At 38.8% G+C, this 17,201-nt stretch overlaps 1 protein-coding gene across 1 annotated transcript; it reads right to left on the bottom strand.

Moving 5' to 3' along the window:
- Window positions 1–448: 448 nt before the first annotated feature.
- Window positions 449–16,202, bottom strand: fads6 (fatty acid desaturase 6). The gene is made up of 6 exons (XM_067429782.1): window positions 15,804–16,202; window positions 13,125–13,291; window positions 10,943–11,123; window positions 9,279–9,463; window positions 5,084–5,263; window positions 449–2,274 (listed from the first exon to the last, which is right to left on the bottom strand). The coding sequence occupies exons 1-6, from the start codon at window positions 16,039–16,041 to the stop codon at window positions 2,125–2,127; spliced, it is 1,101 nt and encodes a 366-aa protein (XP_067285883.1). The 5' UTR covers window positions 16,042–16,202; the 3' UTR covers window positions 449–2,124.
- Window positions 16,203–17,201: the final 999 nt, after the last annotated feature.

Raw genomic sequence — 17,201 nt, 5'->3', positions numbered from 1 at the left:
AGTTTGTTGCATATGAGGCTGCATAGCCGCTGACCAGTCAGGGTGCCCATGCTCAACAATCAGTTTGAGGCGTTGACTCGGCCTCCAAATTCCCCAGATCTCAATCCAATCGAGCATCTGTGGAATGAGCTGAACAAACAAGTCTGATCCATGGAGGCCCCACCTCGCAACTTACAGGACTTAAAGGATCTGCGGCTAACATCTTGGTGCCAGATACCACAGCACACCTTCAGGGGTCTAGTGGAGTCCATGCCTCGACGGGTCAGCAAAAGGGGGACCAACACAATATTAGGACAGTGGTCATAATGTTATGTTTTATCAGTGTGTATATGGTAAGTAAAAGGGGACAGGCAATAAAGCACAATGAAAGCATCATGAAAGCCGTCTATATGAGTCATACAATAGCCGTGTATGAAAATCATGCAGAATCTGTGTAACACCCAAACAGTTGAATGTTTACTTCAGTTTATTTGGTCAGTAAAATCAATGCATCACATCTTAAATGTTCATTTCAGCAATCTCTCACACACATCTCAGGATCAGCAGACACACTCACACACTCATGTGCATTCACCCAAAGGCAATGATTTTGGTTAAAATCACTCAATCATACCCCCCCCCCCCCAATAAAAAATAATAATAATAAAAATCAGTGCATTACTATTGTAATACTGTAAGTATGATTATTTATGTTTAGATCACATGAACGCCCCTTATTCATTAGAGTTACTCGTGTGGGCTTTATTAATATTGAACTCAGATTATAGGATCGATGTTAGCAAATTCAAATGTCAAACATAATAATAAAAAAATTATTCTATACGCTTTAATCTGTTCCCAAACCAAGTGAGCTGCCTATCTAGACAGCAAAATTAACTTAAGATACCTTCACTTGCCCAGCATTTTAAAAACAGCATCATATTTCACCTTTGTGGAGAAGACAATCCCATAATGCATTGCAAACTCTATTGGAATCAATATGACACACAGAGTCGCGGTTTATTTCGTCACTTCAGAGAAAGCTACGGCATCTCACCACCTGGAACAAGATTAAAGTGTTCCTGCGCAGATTAGGGGAGGGTTTATCATCTTTTAAGTGTTAACAGAGCCGCATGTTGAAGCTGAGAGCTGTTCAGGGGTCAGAGGTCGCGTGTGCTGAGAGCTGTTCAGGGGTCAGAGGTCATGTACTGAGAGCTGTTCGGGGGTCAGAGGTCATGTACTGAGAGCTGTTCGGGGGTCAGAGGTCATGTGCTGAGAGCTGTTCAGGGGTCAGAGGTTGTGTGTGCTGAGAGCTGTTCAGGGGTCAGAGGTCATGTGTGCTGAGAGCTGTTCAGGGGTCAGAGGTCATGTTCTGAGAGCTATTCAGGGGTCAGAGGTCGTGTGCTGAGAGCTGTTGGGGGGTCAGAAGTCATGTGCTGAGAGCTGTTCAGGGGTCAGAGGTTGTGTGTGCTGAGAGCTGTTCTGGGTCAGAGGTCGTGTGCACTGAGAGCTGTTTCGGGGGTCAGAGGTTGTTTGCGCTAAGAGCTGTTCGGAGGTCAGAGGTCATGTGGACCGAGAGCTGTTCAGGGGTCAGAGGTCATGTGCACTGAGGGCTGTTCGGGGGGTCAGAGGTCGCATGTGCTGAGAGCTGTTCTGGGGTCAGAGGTCGCGTGTGCTGAGAGCTGCAGTGCAGTATTATCACTGATCTGATGTCAGCGCATAAGGCAAGGATCTTTACATTCATTAATGTCATTGAGCTAAGCGCTGTCTTAAGAGAAATCCTATCTTTACACGGTTAATACAAAAGCGCTATTTTTAAGTGATGCTGCGAGTGACATCGCTCGTCAAAGTCAACATGGAACCATTTTACTTCATTATTGCACATTCCTGATATATTTATGATTCTTCAGTGCATATTTGTGTTGTTATAATCCTTCACCAACAGTTGATCCACCCGGTTTCACTCATAAATATGTCACATTATGGAAGTGAAATGGGTTGCGAAACAGCAACTTCAGTTCTAATGCCTTCGTGCACCAAATAAACGCGTATATATACAATCTGGAAGCGTCTGGAAGCGCATGACGGTCATCATGTCAGTGCCTGTGTTGTCTTTTCTTCTCCTCTTCGTCATCGTCTCCCTCCTCACTGCACTCCCACGAGGTCAGTGATGGGCGGCGCGAACACCATCAGCTCCTGATATCTGCGGAAGAAGAGCCGCAGACGCGAGACGTAACCGTCCTCCTGATACGGCAGCTTCTTCTCCTTCAGATACTGAGACACGATGGGCTTCACCTGAGCCACAAACACACATGCACATTCAGCATTAAAGGGTTACTTCAGCGATTAGCATGTGGCTTTGTATCAGTATAAACCCTGGAGTATATTCAAATGATTGTGCTTCACCCCCTCATATCCCCCTGAGACAAGAGATTTATGCATTTTATTTCTGGAAAAATTCCTCCTATGACGCAAATTGACGATATTTGCATCATCTGAGGAATGTTTGGCCAAAGGCTAAAGACTACAGCCAGCAGAGGGAGCCATTTCCGCATGTTTTGAACCCGCGCATGGGGGATGGAGATCGCACTCACAGCTCAGCTCAGCTACAGGCACTCATTTAAACGGAGCTATGGTGAGCAATGTAAGTCTTTTAACTTCTCAAATTAATTTCTATGAAAGTTAAGCATGTAAAGGCATGAACTGAAACGCGCCAGACTGAACTCGCGTTGTGAATGTATGCCGCGAGTGTAGTCGCGATTACCTCAGCTCTCATCACGAGAGCTCATCAGCTCATTTATCTCACTCCTGCAGTTAGTGCTCAGTGCTGTGATGCTCGCGCGGCGACTCACTCATTATATTGAACACACACGTTCAGTTTTTAATTGTAGTGTCTTCTCCAACTCAGTCACAGTAATCCAGTAGCGGGAGTGGCCTCACAGGTCAGCGAAGCATTCTGGGAATTGTAGTCTTTCATCCCCATGAGACAAAACTACATTTTCTGTCTTTTCTCAGTCTAGACGGCCCCAAATTCAAAAATAATTTCCCATTTCTACTACATTGATGACTCAGTTTAAATACAGATTCATCTTCCCAGCGCTGAAGTACCCCTTTAACATTCATCTACTATCAGCGCAGTTATTTGGCAGATTATCCTTATCCATTGGTTTTTTTCTGTTTGCCAAATTTCACTTATTAATTTAATCCTTTTTTAATCATATTTTTTAATTTGTTTATGTTGCATTAAATTAAAATTAGCTAATTAAATTATATATATACATATATTATATATTTGATCAGACATAACATGATGAGCACTGACAGGTGAAGTGAATAACACTGATGATCTCTTCATCACGACTCCTGTTAGTGGGTGGGATATATTAGGCAGCAAGTGAACATTTGGTCCTCAAAGTTGATAAGTTAGAAGCAGGAAAAATGGGCAAGCGTAAGGATTTGAGCGAGTTTGACAAGGGCCAGATTGTGTTGGCTAAACGACTGGGTCAGAGCATCAGATGAATCACGTTTTCTGGGGAACATATGGCACCAGGATGCACTATGGGAAGAAGGCAAGCCGGTGGAGGCAGTGTGATGCTTCCAGATATGAAATATGGATTTGTCTTTCATTTAATTTATTTATATTTTATATTTCCTTTTAATGAAACACTAAAGAGTTCAGATGAATACCTTTCACGGAGAGATGGAGAGAAAGCACATTATCAGTATGTTTTGGAAATCTTTCTGGTGTGGACCAGAGCTCGATCAGCTCTAACCTTGGAGAGACTGTGTGTCTGTGTGTGTCTGTGTGCATGGCTATATTCTGTGTTACAGATCAGAATTGGAGGTGGATTACGTGTATCCTAAGAGATGGGGAGGATAAGATGGCACCTGCTCCAGATCTGGAAGGTCACTACGGGCCTAAATTCGGGGTGAAAGCGTCAACAAGTGACACGTCTATGGACACGTGCATGTGATTTACTGACAATGTGTGAAAATGTATCATGACTATTCATTTTTTCTGAGCCAATCAGAATCATCCACCTTGCAGTAATGACAGACCTTGAAAACGGTATAACTGTTGGGACGATTGTATGTACGGTACCAAGAGACGGGGAAAGAAGGAGCGCGGCCTACCATCTCCTTTTGGACAGCAAACTATTCTTACTCTTAAATTAACTGCACTCCTGACTCCTGGTCTTCTTTTCAACATATCTGGTCTCTGTGTCTAAACTGTTAACCCCTAACAATATCTATTTGCCATATTATCTTTAACTGCATCTAAATTGAACTTTTATAACATAAAAAATTGTCAAACTAATTTAAATAATAAATACAAATATAAGCCTATATATTAAACTATTTACATTAAATAAATAATTTAATTTAATGATTTTATTAAATTAAAATGCAGCAATAAAATAAAAACAGTAACACCACAATACTGAAATAATTCAACAGTTTAAGCAATAATAATACAAAAAAGTAATTTAATAATAATGTGAAAAAATGATTTACGTTATTATATTTTTGGGGGGTCTGCAGTTTTGAGGAACACTGGGCTGTATCATAGACTGTAAACGAATATGGACGTAGTGTCCGTGACGTCACCCATAATATTACGATATGCTGTTCTGAAGCGTAAAGTAGGGGCGAGCTGGCGGTCGCCATCTTGCGAGCGCATCTTCGCGTGTCACTAACAGAAAATGGGCAAAGAGGCGGGATGTGGGAGGAGCTTTGGTGACGCAATGACTATAGACGGCGGATAAATGGCTATCCACCTGTCACTCAAAGTACCAAAGCCCTTAATTATGTATAACTTTAAGGCTTTATATAATGTAAACGAATGAGTTATAAAAAAATTCACCGCCCTCAGTTGTAATAAAGGTCAAAATTAGCCGTATAGACCAAAACCACAATTTGTACCTGGCTGTAAACATGTTGTTTTCTGCTGTAAAGTGGACTTAATAACATGGGGCTCAAAAAGATTCTGCTCCTTCTGGAGCCAGACTCTAGTGGCCAGTCGATGAATTGCAGTTTTAGTCACTTCCGTACTGGCTTCAAGAGAGATAGTGGGAGGAGCCGCTTGGGCTGTATGAACACACACCTTCAGGCACATGTTGTCGGACAGGAACGGGAAGAGGTGATGCTCGACATGGCAGCTGATGAGGGAATGGCCAAAGGTCCAGTCCAGCAGAGGGTTTCGGGGCAGGTTCAGGACGCCGTGCGTCATCTGGTAGATCCGTTTGGGACGGCCGGTGGCAGAAAACATCGGCAGCCCGATGTGCTGTAAAAGCAGAGACATGGAGAGTAACTTAAAGGGTGTGTTCACCCAAAAATGAAATTTTGGGTGTCATTAATTCCTCACTCTCATGTCGTTGGCCAGCCGTCAGACCTCCGCTCATCTTCACACACAGATGAAGATATTAGTGTTGAAATCCGATGGCTCAGAAAGGCCTTCATTGACACCAATGTCATTTCCTCTCTAAAGACCCATAAAGGCACTAAAGACGTCGTTACAAAGCCCATCTCACTACAGCGGCTCTACAATCATTTTATGAAGCCACGGGAATAGTTTTTTTGCCCCAAAAAACGAAATAACGACTTACAGTCTTGTTCAAAATAATAGCAGTACAATGTGACTAACCAGAATAATCAAGGTTTTTAGTATATTTTTTATTGCTACGTGGCAAACAAGTTACCAGTAGGTTCAGTAGATTCTCAGAAAACAAATGAGACCCAGCATTCATGATATGCACGCTCTTAAGGCTGTGCAATTGGGCAATTAGTTGAATTAGTTGAAAGGGGTGTGTTCAAAAAAATAGCAGTGTGGCATTCAATCACTGAGGTCATCAATTTTGTGAAGAAACAGGTGTGAATCAGGTGGCCCCTATTTAAGGATGAAGCCAACACTTGTTGAACATGCATTTGAAAGCTGAGGAAAATGGGTCGTTCAAGACATTGTTCAGAAGAACAGCGTACTTTGATTAAAAAGTTGATTAGAGAGGGGAAAACCTATAAAGAGGTGCAAAAAATGATAGGCTGTTCAGCTAAAACGATCTCCAATGCCTTAAAATGGAGAGCAAAACCAGAGAGACGTGGAAGAAAACGGAAGACAACCATCAAAATGGATAGAAGAATAACCAGAATGGCAAAGGCTCAGCCAATGATCACCACCAGGATGATCAAAGACAGTCTGGAGTTACCTGTAAGTACTGTGACAGTTAGAAGACGTCTGTGTGAAGCTAATCTATTTTCAAGAATCCCCCGCAAAGTCCCTCTGTTAAAAAAAAGGCATGTGCAGAAGAGGTTACAATTTGCCAAAGAACACATCAACTGGCCTAAAGAGAAATGGAGGAACATTTTGTGGACTGATGAGAGTAAAATTGTTCTTTTTGGGTCCAAGGGCCACAGGCAGTTTGTGAGACGACCCCCAAACTCTGAATTCAAGCCACAGTACACAGTGAAGACAGTGAAGCATGGAGGTGCAAGCATCATGATATGGGCATGTTTCTCCTACTATGGTGTTGGGCCTATTTATCGCATACCAGGGATCATGGATCAGTTTGCATATGTTAAAATACTTGAAGAGGTCATGTTGCCCTATGCTGAAGAGGACATGCCCTTGAAACGGTTGTTTCAACAAGACAATGACCCAAAACACACTAGTAAACGGGCAAAGTCTTGGTTCCAAACCAACAAAATTAATGTTATGGAGTGGCCAGCCCAATCTCCAGACCTTAATCCAATTGAGAACTTGTGGGGTGATATCACAAATGCTGTTTCTGAAGCAAAACCAAGAAATGTGAATGAATTGTGGAATGTTGTTAAAGAATCATGGAGTGGAATAACAGCTGAGAGGTGCCACAAGTTGGTTGACTCCATGCCACACAGATGTCAAGCAGTTTTAAAAAACTGTGGTCATACAACTAAATATTAGTTTAGTGATTCACAGGATTGCTAAATCCCAGAAAAAAAATGTTTGTACAAAATAGTTTTGAGTTTGTACAGTCAAAGGTAGACACTGCTATTTTTTTGAACACACCCCTTTCAACTAATTGCCCAATTGCACAGCCTTAAGAGCGTGCATATCATGAATGCTGGGTCTCATTTGTTTTCTGAGAATCTACTGAACCTACTGGTAACTTGTTTGCCACGTAGCAATAAAAAATATACTAAAAACCTTGATTATTCTGGTTAGTCACATTGTACTGCTATTATTTTGAACAAGACTGTATATAGTGATGGCCGATTTCAAAACAAAGTTCCAAACTATTATGAATCAGCATATTGATTCATGAATCTGAATCCTGAATTGATTCACTGATTCATAACGTTTAGAAGCTTTGTTTTGAAATCGGCCATCATCAGTCGTTATTTAGTGGGGTTATTTGCGCAACAAAACTTCATAAAATGATTGTAGAGCCACTGTAGTGAGATGGGCTTTGTAACGACGTCTTTTTATGGGTCTTTAGAGAGGAAATGACATTGGTGTCAATGAAGGCCTTTCTGAGCCATCGGATTTCAACACTAATATCTTCATCTGTGTGTGAAGATGAACGGAGGTCTGACGGGTGTTCAACGACATTAGGGTAAGTAATTAATGACAGAATTTTTATTTTTTGGTGAACTAACCCTTTAATGAGGTCATGCCACGGAAAACTACAACAATAAAATGACCCTTTTAGTGATTCTTGGTGTGTGTGTGTGATCTTTGAACAGACTAAAACTGCCTGACAGACGCCACAGGGGCCCGAACTACACAAAACTGACACCAGCACATAAATGCATCACACACACACATACTGAAACACTCAGGGCAGGCCTTTACAAAGCTTCAAACCAGCAAAAATACCTCAGAGGATCAGCACAACACAGAAGTACATTCTCCCTTTGCCTGGGAAAATCATGTGTGAATTGTTCTCTGCCGTTCGACTTTTTTCTATAAACGACCCCCATGAACCTCCGCGAGCAGGAGAGCAGAACAAAGCCGTATTGAGGGGGGGGGGATGGAGAGAGACACAAAGAGAGGAATGGACTGATGCAGACTTTAGACGAAGAGCTGCAAGAGTTCACACTCGGATTACTCTCGTGATCCCGAGAGTGCTGGAGTTTTACTGTACGGAGAGACTTTCTGCTGTTAGTGGGTCATGTGACGACACACTGCCTCAAACTCAGAGCCACGGCCAACACACACTTCAGTGTGTCATTTCTCTGCCACTATGCAGAAACTGTTATATTTTTTATATTTTTTGAAGATAATTAGTGTAAAGATTTTTATATAATTTATATTTTAGAAGTGTGCAAAAACATTTTTTTTTATATTTTCTGAAGTAGTGTAAATAATTTAATTTATACTTTCTGAGCATACATAAATTATAGCTTGCAAAAACAACTAAATGTTTTATATTTTCTGAAGGTAATTAGTGTAAATAATTGAATTTTTATATTTTAGAGGCATGCAAAAACAACTATATTTTTACATTTTCAGAAGACAATTATTGTAAAAACATCTATATAATTTATATTTTAGAATATATATATATATATATTCTAAAATATAAATTATATAGATGTTTTTCCAATAATTGTCTTCAGAAAATGTAAAATTATAGTTGTTTTTGCATATATATATATATATATATATATATATATATATATATATATATATATATATATATATATATATATATATATATATATATATATATATATATATATATATGTATGTATATTTTATATTTTGGAAAATAATCTGTATAATTTTATTTATATTTTTTAAACATGCAAAAAAACTATATTTGTATAATTTTCTGAAGATAAGTAGTATAAATAATTTAGTTTACATTTTTTGAGCATGCAAAAACAACTTTAAAAATCAGAATATATGATAATTCGTTTTTTATATAATTTATAGTCATTGAAATTAAAAATATATATATATTCTGAAGATGAGTGTTGTTAAAAATATAAATAATATTTTATAAGCATGCAAAATAACTATATTTTGTATATTTTCTGAAGATAGTTATTGTAAAAAATGAATATAATTTATATTTTAGAAGCATGCAAAAAACAAACAAACCCATATTTTAATATTTTCTGAAGATAAGCAGTATCATTTTTCTAAACATGCAAAAACTAATTTTATGAAAATAAGTGGTATAAATAATTGAATTGAGATAGTGAAGATAAGGGTCATGATGGTGGTTGTTAGGGTGTTGCTAGGGCGTTGTCAGTCAGGTAAAACTGTAAGTCCGATCGTTTCCTTTTTTGCCATTGTCTGGGCGGTTATATCTCACCTGAAATATGTTGACGTGTATGTACGGCAGGGAGAACATGGCTCGACACAGAAGCATGACCAGCAGAGCCGAGCTGCACGACAGCCCCGACACACACCTGAGCAGGTAATACTGAGAGAAAATGCCCAGACACACACACGCCACGGTGCGCGCGACTTGGAGCGGAGACTGACCCTTCAGCTGACCTGAAACACACGCATTACAGTCACAGGAGAGAAATGTTGATGAGGACGGAAGACACACAAGAGGTCAAAGGGAAATGTAAAGCAGTGGTCCTAAGCAAACCGACACTGCGTCCCAATTCGCATACTATCCGTACTAAACAGTACTCAAAAATAGAATTAGTATGTCCCAAATCGTAGTATGCTGAAAAGAGTCTTCCAAAGATACCCGGATGGTTTACTATATCCAGTCAGAATTTGAAGTGTGGATCAATGGGCACTCTAACGGCTGATATTACCCACAATCCATTGCGAGTTGTACGAGGATTCAATTAGAACTACAAACGCGGATAAAAAGTGTTAAAAAACTACAAACATGACGGATGTGTGAGTCCGACGGTTAAGTAGAGGGGTTTAGATAAAGGTTTGAATGGTCGATTATCAGTATGTAACCTGACATAAAGATATTTATTCAGTGTTGTCCACATTATATTTCACCGGCAGCAGCATTGTGAACTTTTTTAATGACACGTTTGGCCATTAACTTTTAAATGCGTCATTATATTTAAACTGCAAACACATGAGAAGAGTCTCTGCATTAAAGACCCACACATGGGAAATCAACGAGCGGCTACATTTCTCTCTGATACGGCAGGAGATTAAACTGAATGTGGAGGATTTGAACTGTGACGATGATTGACAGGGCAGTTAAACGCTGACGGGATACACGTAACTAAACGACAGAGTCTGTTAAAGATGATAAAGTAGTATGTCCATAGACTGTAAAAAGTGTGTAAAAAATATGGACGTAGTGTCCGTGACGTCACCCATAATATTACGATAAGCTGTTCTGAAGCGTAAAGTAGAGACGAGCTGGCCGTCGCCATCTTGCGAGCGCATCTTCACGTGTCACTCCCGGATAACAGAAAATGGGCAAAGAGGCGGGATGTGGGCGGAGCTGAGGTGACGCAATGACTATAGAAGGCGGATAAATGGCTATCCACCTGCCACTCAAAGTGGCCACACCCTTAATTATGCAGAACTTTAAGGCTTTATATAACGTAAACGAAGGAGTTATAAAAAAATTCACCCCCCTCACAGTTGTCATGAAGGGCAAAATTAGCCGTATAGAGCAAAACCACAATTTGTCCCAGGCTGTAAACATGTTGTTTTCTGCTGTAAAGTTGGGCATTTTAACATGGGGCTCAATGAGATTCTGCTCCTTCTGGAGCCGCTCTAGTGGCCAGTTGAGGAATTGCAGTTTACATTACTTCCATATTGGCTTCAAGAGAGATCGTGGGAGGTTGCGGCTTGAGTATGTCCCGAAGCTTGCATACTCTTCTGCTACACACTCAAAAGTATGAACTTTTTCTAAACATACTATAAGGTCGTAGTATAAGTAGGCGAATTGGGACGCAGATTGAAAGTAAAGATCCAACAAAATCACTGCTAGTTCTCCCCCAAATGAAAAGTCAGACACCATTTAGCTTGATCTGCGCTCACCGACAGCCACGATTGGTGTGATGATGGGCACGGCCAGCGGTGCGATGAACAGATAGACGGACCGAGGCAGGAATGGCATCTTCCAGGTGCTGGAGTCTCCAAGGCCGATCACATTGGTGTGAGCGTGATGCATCTTAATGTGACCCTGAACTCCGGCCCGCGCCGAAAACGAGCCGCACACCTGACAGACGAGGACAGACGAGACCACGTTACAGTTCGGGGATTTAGAAGCAAAAAATTGTGCACCATTTCTAGGTGACTTATCAAATGAGTGATCATGTGACTCTTTGCAGAGACTGAAGCTCTTTGGAACATGCTGGATAATTTAACGATTTCACATAATCATTTGATTTAAAGGGATAGTACACCTATTCTGTGTTTTGTAAAATTCTGTCATCTGCTCCACTGACTTTCATACTGTGAAGTCAAAAATACTATCAACACATCTGATAACCCGTCTGTAACTGTTTTGTGTTCGGCAGAAGAAAGAAACTCATACAGGTTTGGAAGAACATGAGCGAGAGTATGACAGAATTTACATTTTTGGGTCAACTATCCCTTTAAATATTAAATTAAAATACTCAATAAAATACTCAATATAATTAAATTATCTACATTATTACATTTAAAATGTAGTATTTATATTAAATTATGTACTTTTATATATATATATATGAATGTAGATAAGGTTGTAGATAATAATATGGCATATTACTTTATTTGTTTAAACTGCATTTTTAATTTAATCATTTAATAAAATTATTAAATTGAAATATTTACATTATTAATTAAGTAAATAAATTGTAACTTATTATTTTAATTAAATAAGCTGATACATATTGTTTAAGTTAATGTTAATGCAATATAATTGAATTTAACTTATTTAATAATAAAGTATTTAAATTATTGCCTTTTGGCATATTATCTACAAGTTAATCATTTGTATTTTTTGTGAATTGAACAGTTATTTATTTTTTTAAGCTGCAATTTAATAAAACAAAAATTATTATTAAATACTGTAATTTACCATTTTAATTAAATAAGCTATTATTTGTCATTTATATTGAATTAAATTATCAAATTAAAGGATAATTTAATCATCTTAATATTTAATTTAAATTAAACATTGAATTATTTGATAATTAATTTAATTGAATAATTTCTCTCAAACTGTTGTGCCATATATATATATTTTATAACGCACTTTTTCATTCCGAAGAATCTCAAATTGCAACAATGGAAAAGGAAAAAAATATCACAAAAAATGATTAACAATTAAAAATATAGAATAATACAAACAATCAACCAACACATAACAGTTAAAAGCTTTTCTGAAGAAAAAAAAGAAAAGAAAAATATATAGATATGTACATTCACTTAATTTGTTTAAGCTGCATTTCATTAAATGTATGGACATTATTAAATGTAATTATTTAATATTTGAATTGAATAATATAATTAAATATAAGTTATTTTAATATTATTATATTATAATATAATTTAATATTTATTATTTATATTGAATTACATTATTATCAAATAAAATATTAGTATATTGAATTATTTAGTAATGTAATTGATTTGTAACAGTAATGTAACTGTGCTAAAAAAAAATAATTTGCAGAATAAATGCTCAAATGTAATATTTCCAGCAGTCGTCTCGGACTCTTGGCCAGTTTATGAGTGCACATGTTACTATGATGATCAACATTATAACTCATTTACAGTTTCCATCCTCTCAAGAATGTAAAAGAGCCCAAATCCTCTTAATCTCAAAGTTAATCACGAAGAATTCATCAGTTAAATTCTTTCCGTTCTTTTGCTGTGTTCATGCGGCTGCACACTTTAAACACCATTTTGAAAAATGGAAAGGAATTAAATACTATACACTCAAAAAAATTCTGGGTAAATAGCAACCCAATGTTGGGTCAAATATGGACTAACCCAGCAGTTGGATTGGTTTAACCCAACGATTGGGTTGTCTTAAGCAAATATTTAACCCAATTGCTGAGTTAGTCCATATTTGACCCAACATTGGGTTATAACAACCCAGCATTTTTTAGAGTGTATGCAATGGTAAAACCACTGTATGTTTTCTGTATCCTGGTGCTTCGCTGTCCCTTCGCTCACTCTGATGATTCATTAAACTGGTTATGAATATGTCGTGGATATTGGCTCTCACTTCGATGAAGAAGACGGCCCAGAAGTCGGCCCAGGCCGGAGACTCGCTGAGCGCGCCGTGGCTGGACAGGTGTGTGCCTTTAACGGTGATGACCGCGTGAGCCACGCCCATGATCAGCAGACCCAGCAGAACACACACTGGCTGAGACGAACCCAACAGCAGGAACCCTGAAACACAAGAACATCCCTGAGATACAAGGCATCACACACACACACACACACACACACACACACACACACACACACGTCTGGTTCAATCTTTGTGGGGACTCTCCATAGACGTAATGTTTTTTATACCGTACAAACTGTACGTTCTATCCTCCTACACTGCCCCTGCCCCTAAACCTACCTACACCCCACCACACACACACACACACACACACGCACGTACACACACACACACACACACACACACACACACACACACTAACACACACTAACACACACACACACACACACACACACACACACACACACACACACACACACACACACACACACACACACACACACACACACACACACTGCCCCTAAACCGACCCGTCAATGTAAACATTCTGCATTTTAACTTTCTCAAAAAAACTCATCCTGTATGATTTATAAGCCTTTTGAAAAGTGGGGACCACTGGCTGGTGATCTCAGGTTTTACTGCCCTTATGGAGACATTTGGTCCCCACAATGTAATGTAAACAAGGACACACACACACATGTGAATGTGTCGGAAAAAACTGTAAAATTGTGTAATATTCCTCCAGTCTAAATCATCTGTTCTCTGTGTGAATATATAGTAAAGTGTAATTTATTCCTGTGATCAAAGCTGAATTTATCATCATTACTCCAGTCTTCAGTGTCACATGATCCTTCACTAATCATTCTCAGATGAGGATCTGATGATCAACACACATTTAGGATTATGTTTTTGTGTTATTAATGATATTAAACTGTTTTTGGACAATACCGATCCGTTTGCTAGTTAATATTAACTCAGATGTTGTATACACTCTAAAAAATGCTGGGTTGTTTTAACCCAATGTTGGGTCAAATATGGACTAACCCAGCAAGTGGGTTGTCTTAAAGTTGCAGTTAGGTTAAATATTTGCTTAAAACAACCCAATTGCTGGCTTAGTCCATATTTGACCCAACATTGGGTTGTTTTTTACCAAGAATTTTTTAGAGTGTATTGTTCCAGATTTCATCATTCTCTTAAAATCAAAGTTTCTCTTTACATTAGTTAACGTGAATAAACCGACTGCATTTATTAACTAAAAGTGCCAAAGATTAACAAATGCTTATTGATCCTAGCTAATACATTAACAGATGAGACCTTACTGGACAGAGGATATTGTATTTACACTGTAAAAAAATAAAAATCTCCAATTGAAAATTTTCTAGTGAGTGATCACATCTAAATTCTTCAGTCGGCTGAATTGAAATTCTGTGAATTGATGCAATTTAAATAACAGAAATGCAATCCGCCCAACTGAATTTCAATGTGATTAGTCACTTGAAAATGTTCAATTGATTTTTTTAACAGTGCAGTGATAATCATATTTCATTGTTGTTTTGCTTTGTTTCATTATGAGTTGAAACTGAAATGATTAGGTTTAATCTCATAATGAAGCAGTTTGACGGTGCCATCAGCTTCTCCCTGAAAGACGAGTCACTGTGAAACTGGATCTTCCCTACGGGAGGGAGGACACAAACCCAACCGGTCGCCATGACGACCACCCCACAGGAGCGCCTCAGGCATCTGAAATTCAGCTGGAGCCAGTGTCTGAAAGGTTAAGAAGCTTTATGGATCGAGAGTAAATTAACCTCTGGCACAAAACTGAAGCGCTGCAGACTTCGGCTGAGTTTCCGTGCTAACCCAATAATCATCCGACACACACTGACACACCCCGCCCAGGACTGCAGACCAAACAATTCATTTTAATTGAGCATCATTTAAAACGCTTCCTATTAATAACATCACACACCTTCATAAGCATATTCTCCTGTGCACACAATTGCATGTTTTGATACTCTCATAATATGAAACACACACTCTGAATGTTCCCTATTCTCTAAACATCTTACATTACATTTACATTACATTTTTTTTATAGCACAAACCCCTTATACAAAATGTAATACGCTGCTCAGATATGGATAAAAACTTTTCCGTGTCATGTCTCACCAAAACAAAAATATTTTAAAATACATACAAAAATAAATACTTTCGCATTAAAATAATATATAAATATATATAAAAGAAATTACATTTTGCTTTGTGATATTTTTATTAACTAAATCACTTATTTCTCACTAAATCGTTATAAATTAAAATCACTGATACAAATAGATAATCACTATTGCAAATGAATTGCTATTAATGTAAAATAAAAGTTATGTTAATATAAATGTACAATATGTGATACAATATGTGTACACACACTATATATATATAGTTTTATGTTAGGTGTGATTAATCGGTTTGATAGCACTAGTTATTACTTTACTATTTAAATAATACATAATTTCCCCCATACATCACAGTCATTAGATTGTGTTTAGCATTTAAATGGGAATTGTGGTTGATTATCATATAAATGACATACTGGACTTCAAAATAACGGTGGAGTGTGTTTTGTTAGTGTCATGAGATTCTCCCAGTGTGTGTGTGTGTGTGTGTGTGCATTACCTGCAGGTAAACTGATGAAGGCTGCGGTGAGGATGGTGCAGTCGACCCCCCTCCGCTCCCACCAGCTGCTCTCGCGCACACGCTTCTGCACCAGCCGCGTGAGCTCCATCATCAGCGTCTCGCGCTCCGCGTCCGCCTGCTTCCCCTGCGCGTCTCCCTCCGAGTCCGCGGCCGCGCGTCCTTCCCCATCCCGGGACGCGCGCCCGCTCTCTCTCCTCTTCTCTGGAATGTTCTGCATGATAGCGCGAGTGCTCAGAGACGCATGGCTCACGTACCCGTCCCGTCCGCGAAACAAGCTGGAGAGGACTTTAGTGCTGACTGCGCTAGAAACAGACTCTCTCTCTCTCTCTCTCTCTCTCTCTCTCTCTCTCTCTCTCTCTCTCTCTCTCTCTCTCTCTCTCTCTCTCTCTCTCTCTCTCTCTCTCTCTCTCTCTCTCTCTCGTTCCCACGGCGATGCCTTTGGCAGGAGTGTCCTTAGAGCTGCAAGAAAACAAGAACACCACACACTAAAGCACACACACACACACACACACACACACACACACTTGATTTCCATATTTTATGGGACGTATGATAGGCTACTGTACAAACTGTATTCTTTCCCCTAACCCTAAACCCAAGTATGCTTTTTTACATTTTTAAAAAATACATAGGCTAAATTTCATTCATCGGTTTCCTCATGAGGATCAAAAATGTCCCTGCAAGGTCAAAGAGTTCTATGAGGAGAACGCGGTTAACACGTTTTCTTTTATAAACATAAACCTGTCGAAAAAGGTAGGCTAGTTTTTTGCCTCCCCAATTTCGCGCGCCATGTAAACACATTAATCTGCTTTCTTTCGGCTTATTGAAGTGCGCATGTGTGATAGGTGACTAAAACGCACATTAGAGCAGATTTAAACGCATCCAGATAGAGTGAGTGTTTTGCGTGAAAGAAAGAAGGGGATATATCCCAAACACAGACTCTTTTAAGACCCAGAAAATGATAAATATATGTTCTCATGTCATACAGCAGATGTAGATGAGGTTCAGTCAAAACGCGGCATCAGGAACTGCTTGAGAGATAATATGAGCTGAAAATCTCCCGCTAATACACTTTATTAAATCACAACTGACGTAACATTTGAAATACTATTGAGTCAGATATGGAAATTATTATTTTGACGTCACTACAAGGAAATAACCCGGTTTATTAATAAAGTTGTGTAAACGCGGTTTACTTGGGTTGTTAATTTACAACCCTAACGCATGTAAACGGAGGAAACTGGTTGTTTTAATAAGCTGATATTTGTGAGTTATCAGTTTACTGATGTGCATGTGAACGCACGCAGTGTCCTGAATCACACACAGATAACACTCCTCACACAGCCATATAATAAACCGTCTCTCTCTCTCTTATCT

Source organism: Pseudorasbora parva, chromosome 21, assembly GCF_024679245.1.
Source record: "Pseudorasbora parva isolate DD20220531a chromosome 21, ASM2467924v1, whole genome shotgun sequence".
NCBI lineage: Eukaryota > Metazoa > Chordata > Actinopteri > Cypriniformes > Gobionidae > Pseudorasbora > Pseudorasbora parva.
The sequence above is the reverse complement of the archived record's forward strand: the minus strand, read 5'-3'. Positions and strand labels throughout refer to the sequence as shown.

Bases quoted from the DNA above. Each gene is read 5' to 3' on its own strand.
- fads6 (XM_067429782.1), bottom strand. From the start codon at position 16,041: ATGCAGAACATTCCAGAGAAGAGGAGAGAGAGCGGGCGCGCGTCCCGG. The intron at 11,124-13,124 runs GTGAGAGCCAAT...CTCGTCTGTCAG, and splicing joins GGGCCGTCTTCTTCATCGAA to GTGTGCGGCTCGTTTTCGGC. The intron at 9,464-10,942 runs GTGAGCGCAGAT...CGTGTGTTTCAG, and splicing joins CACACCAATCGTGGCTGTCG to GTCAGCTGAAGGGTCAGTCT.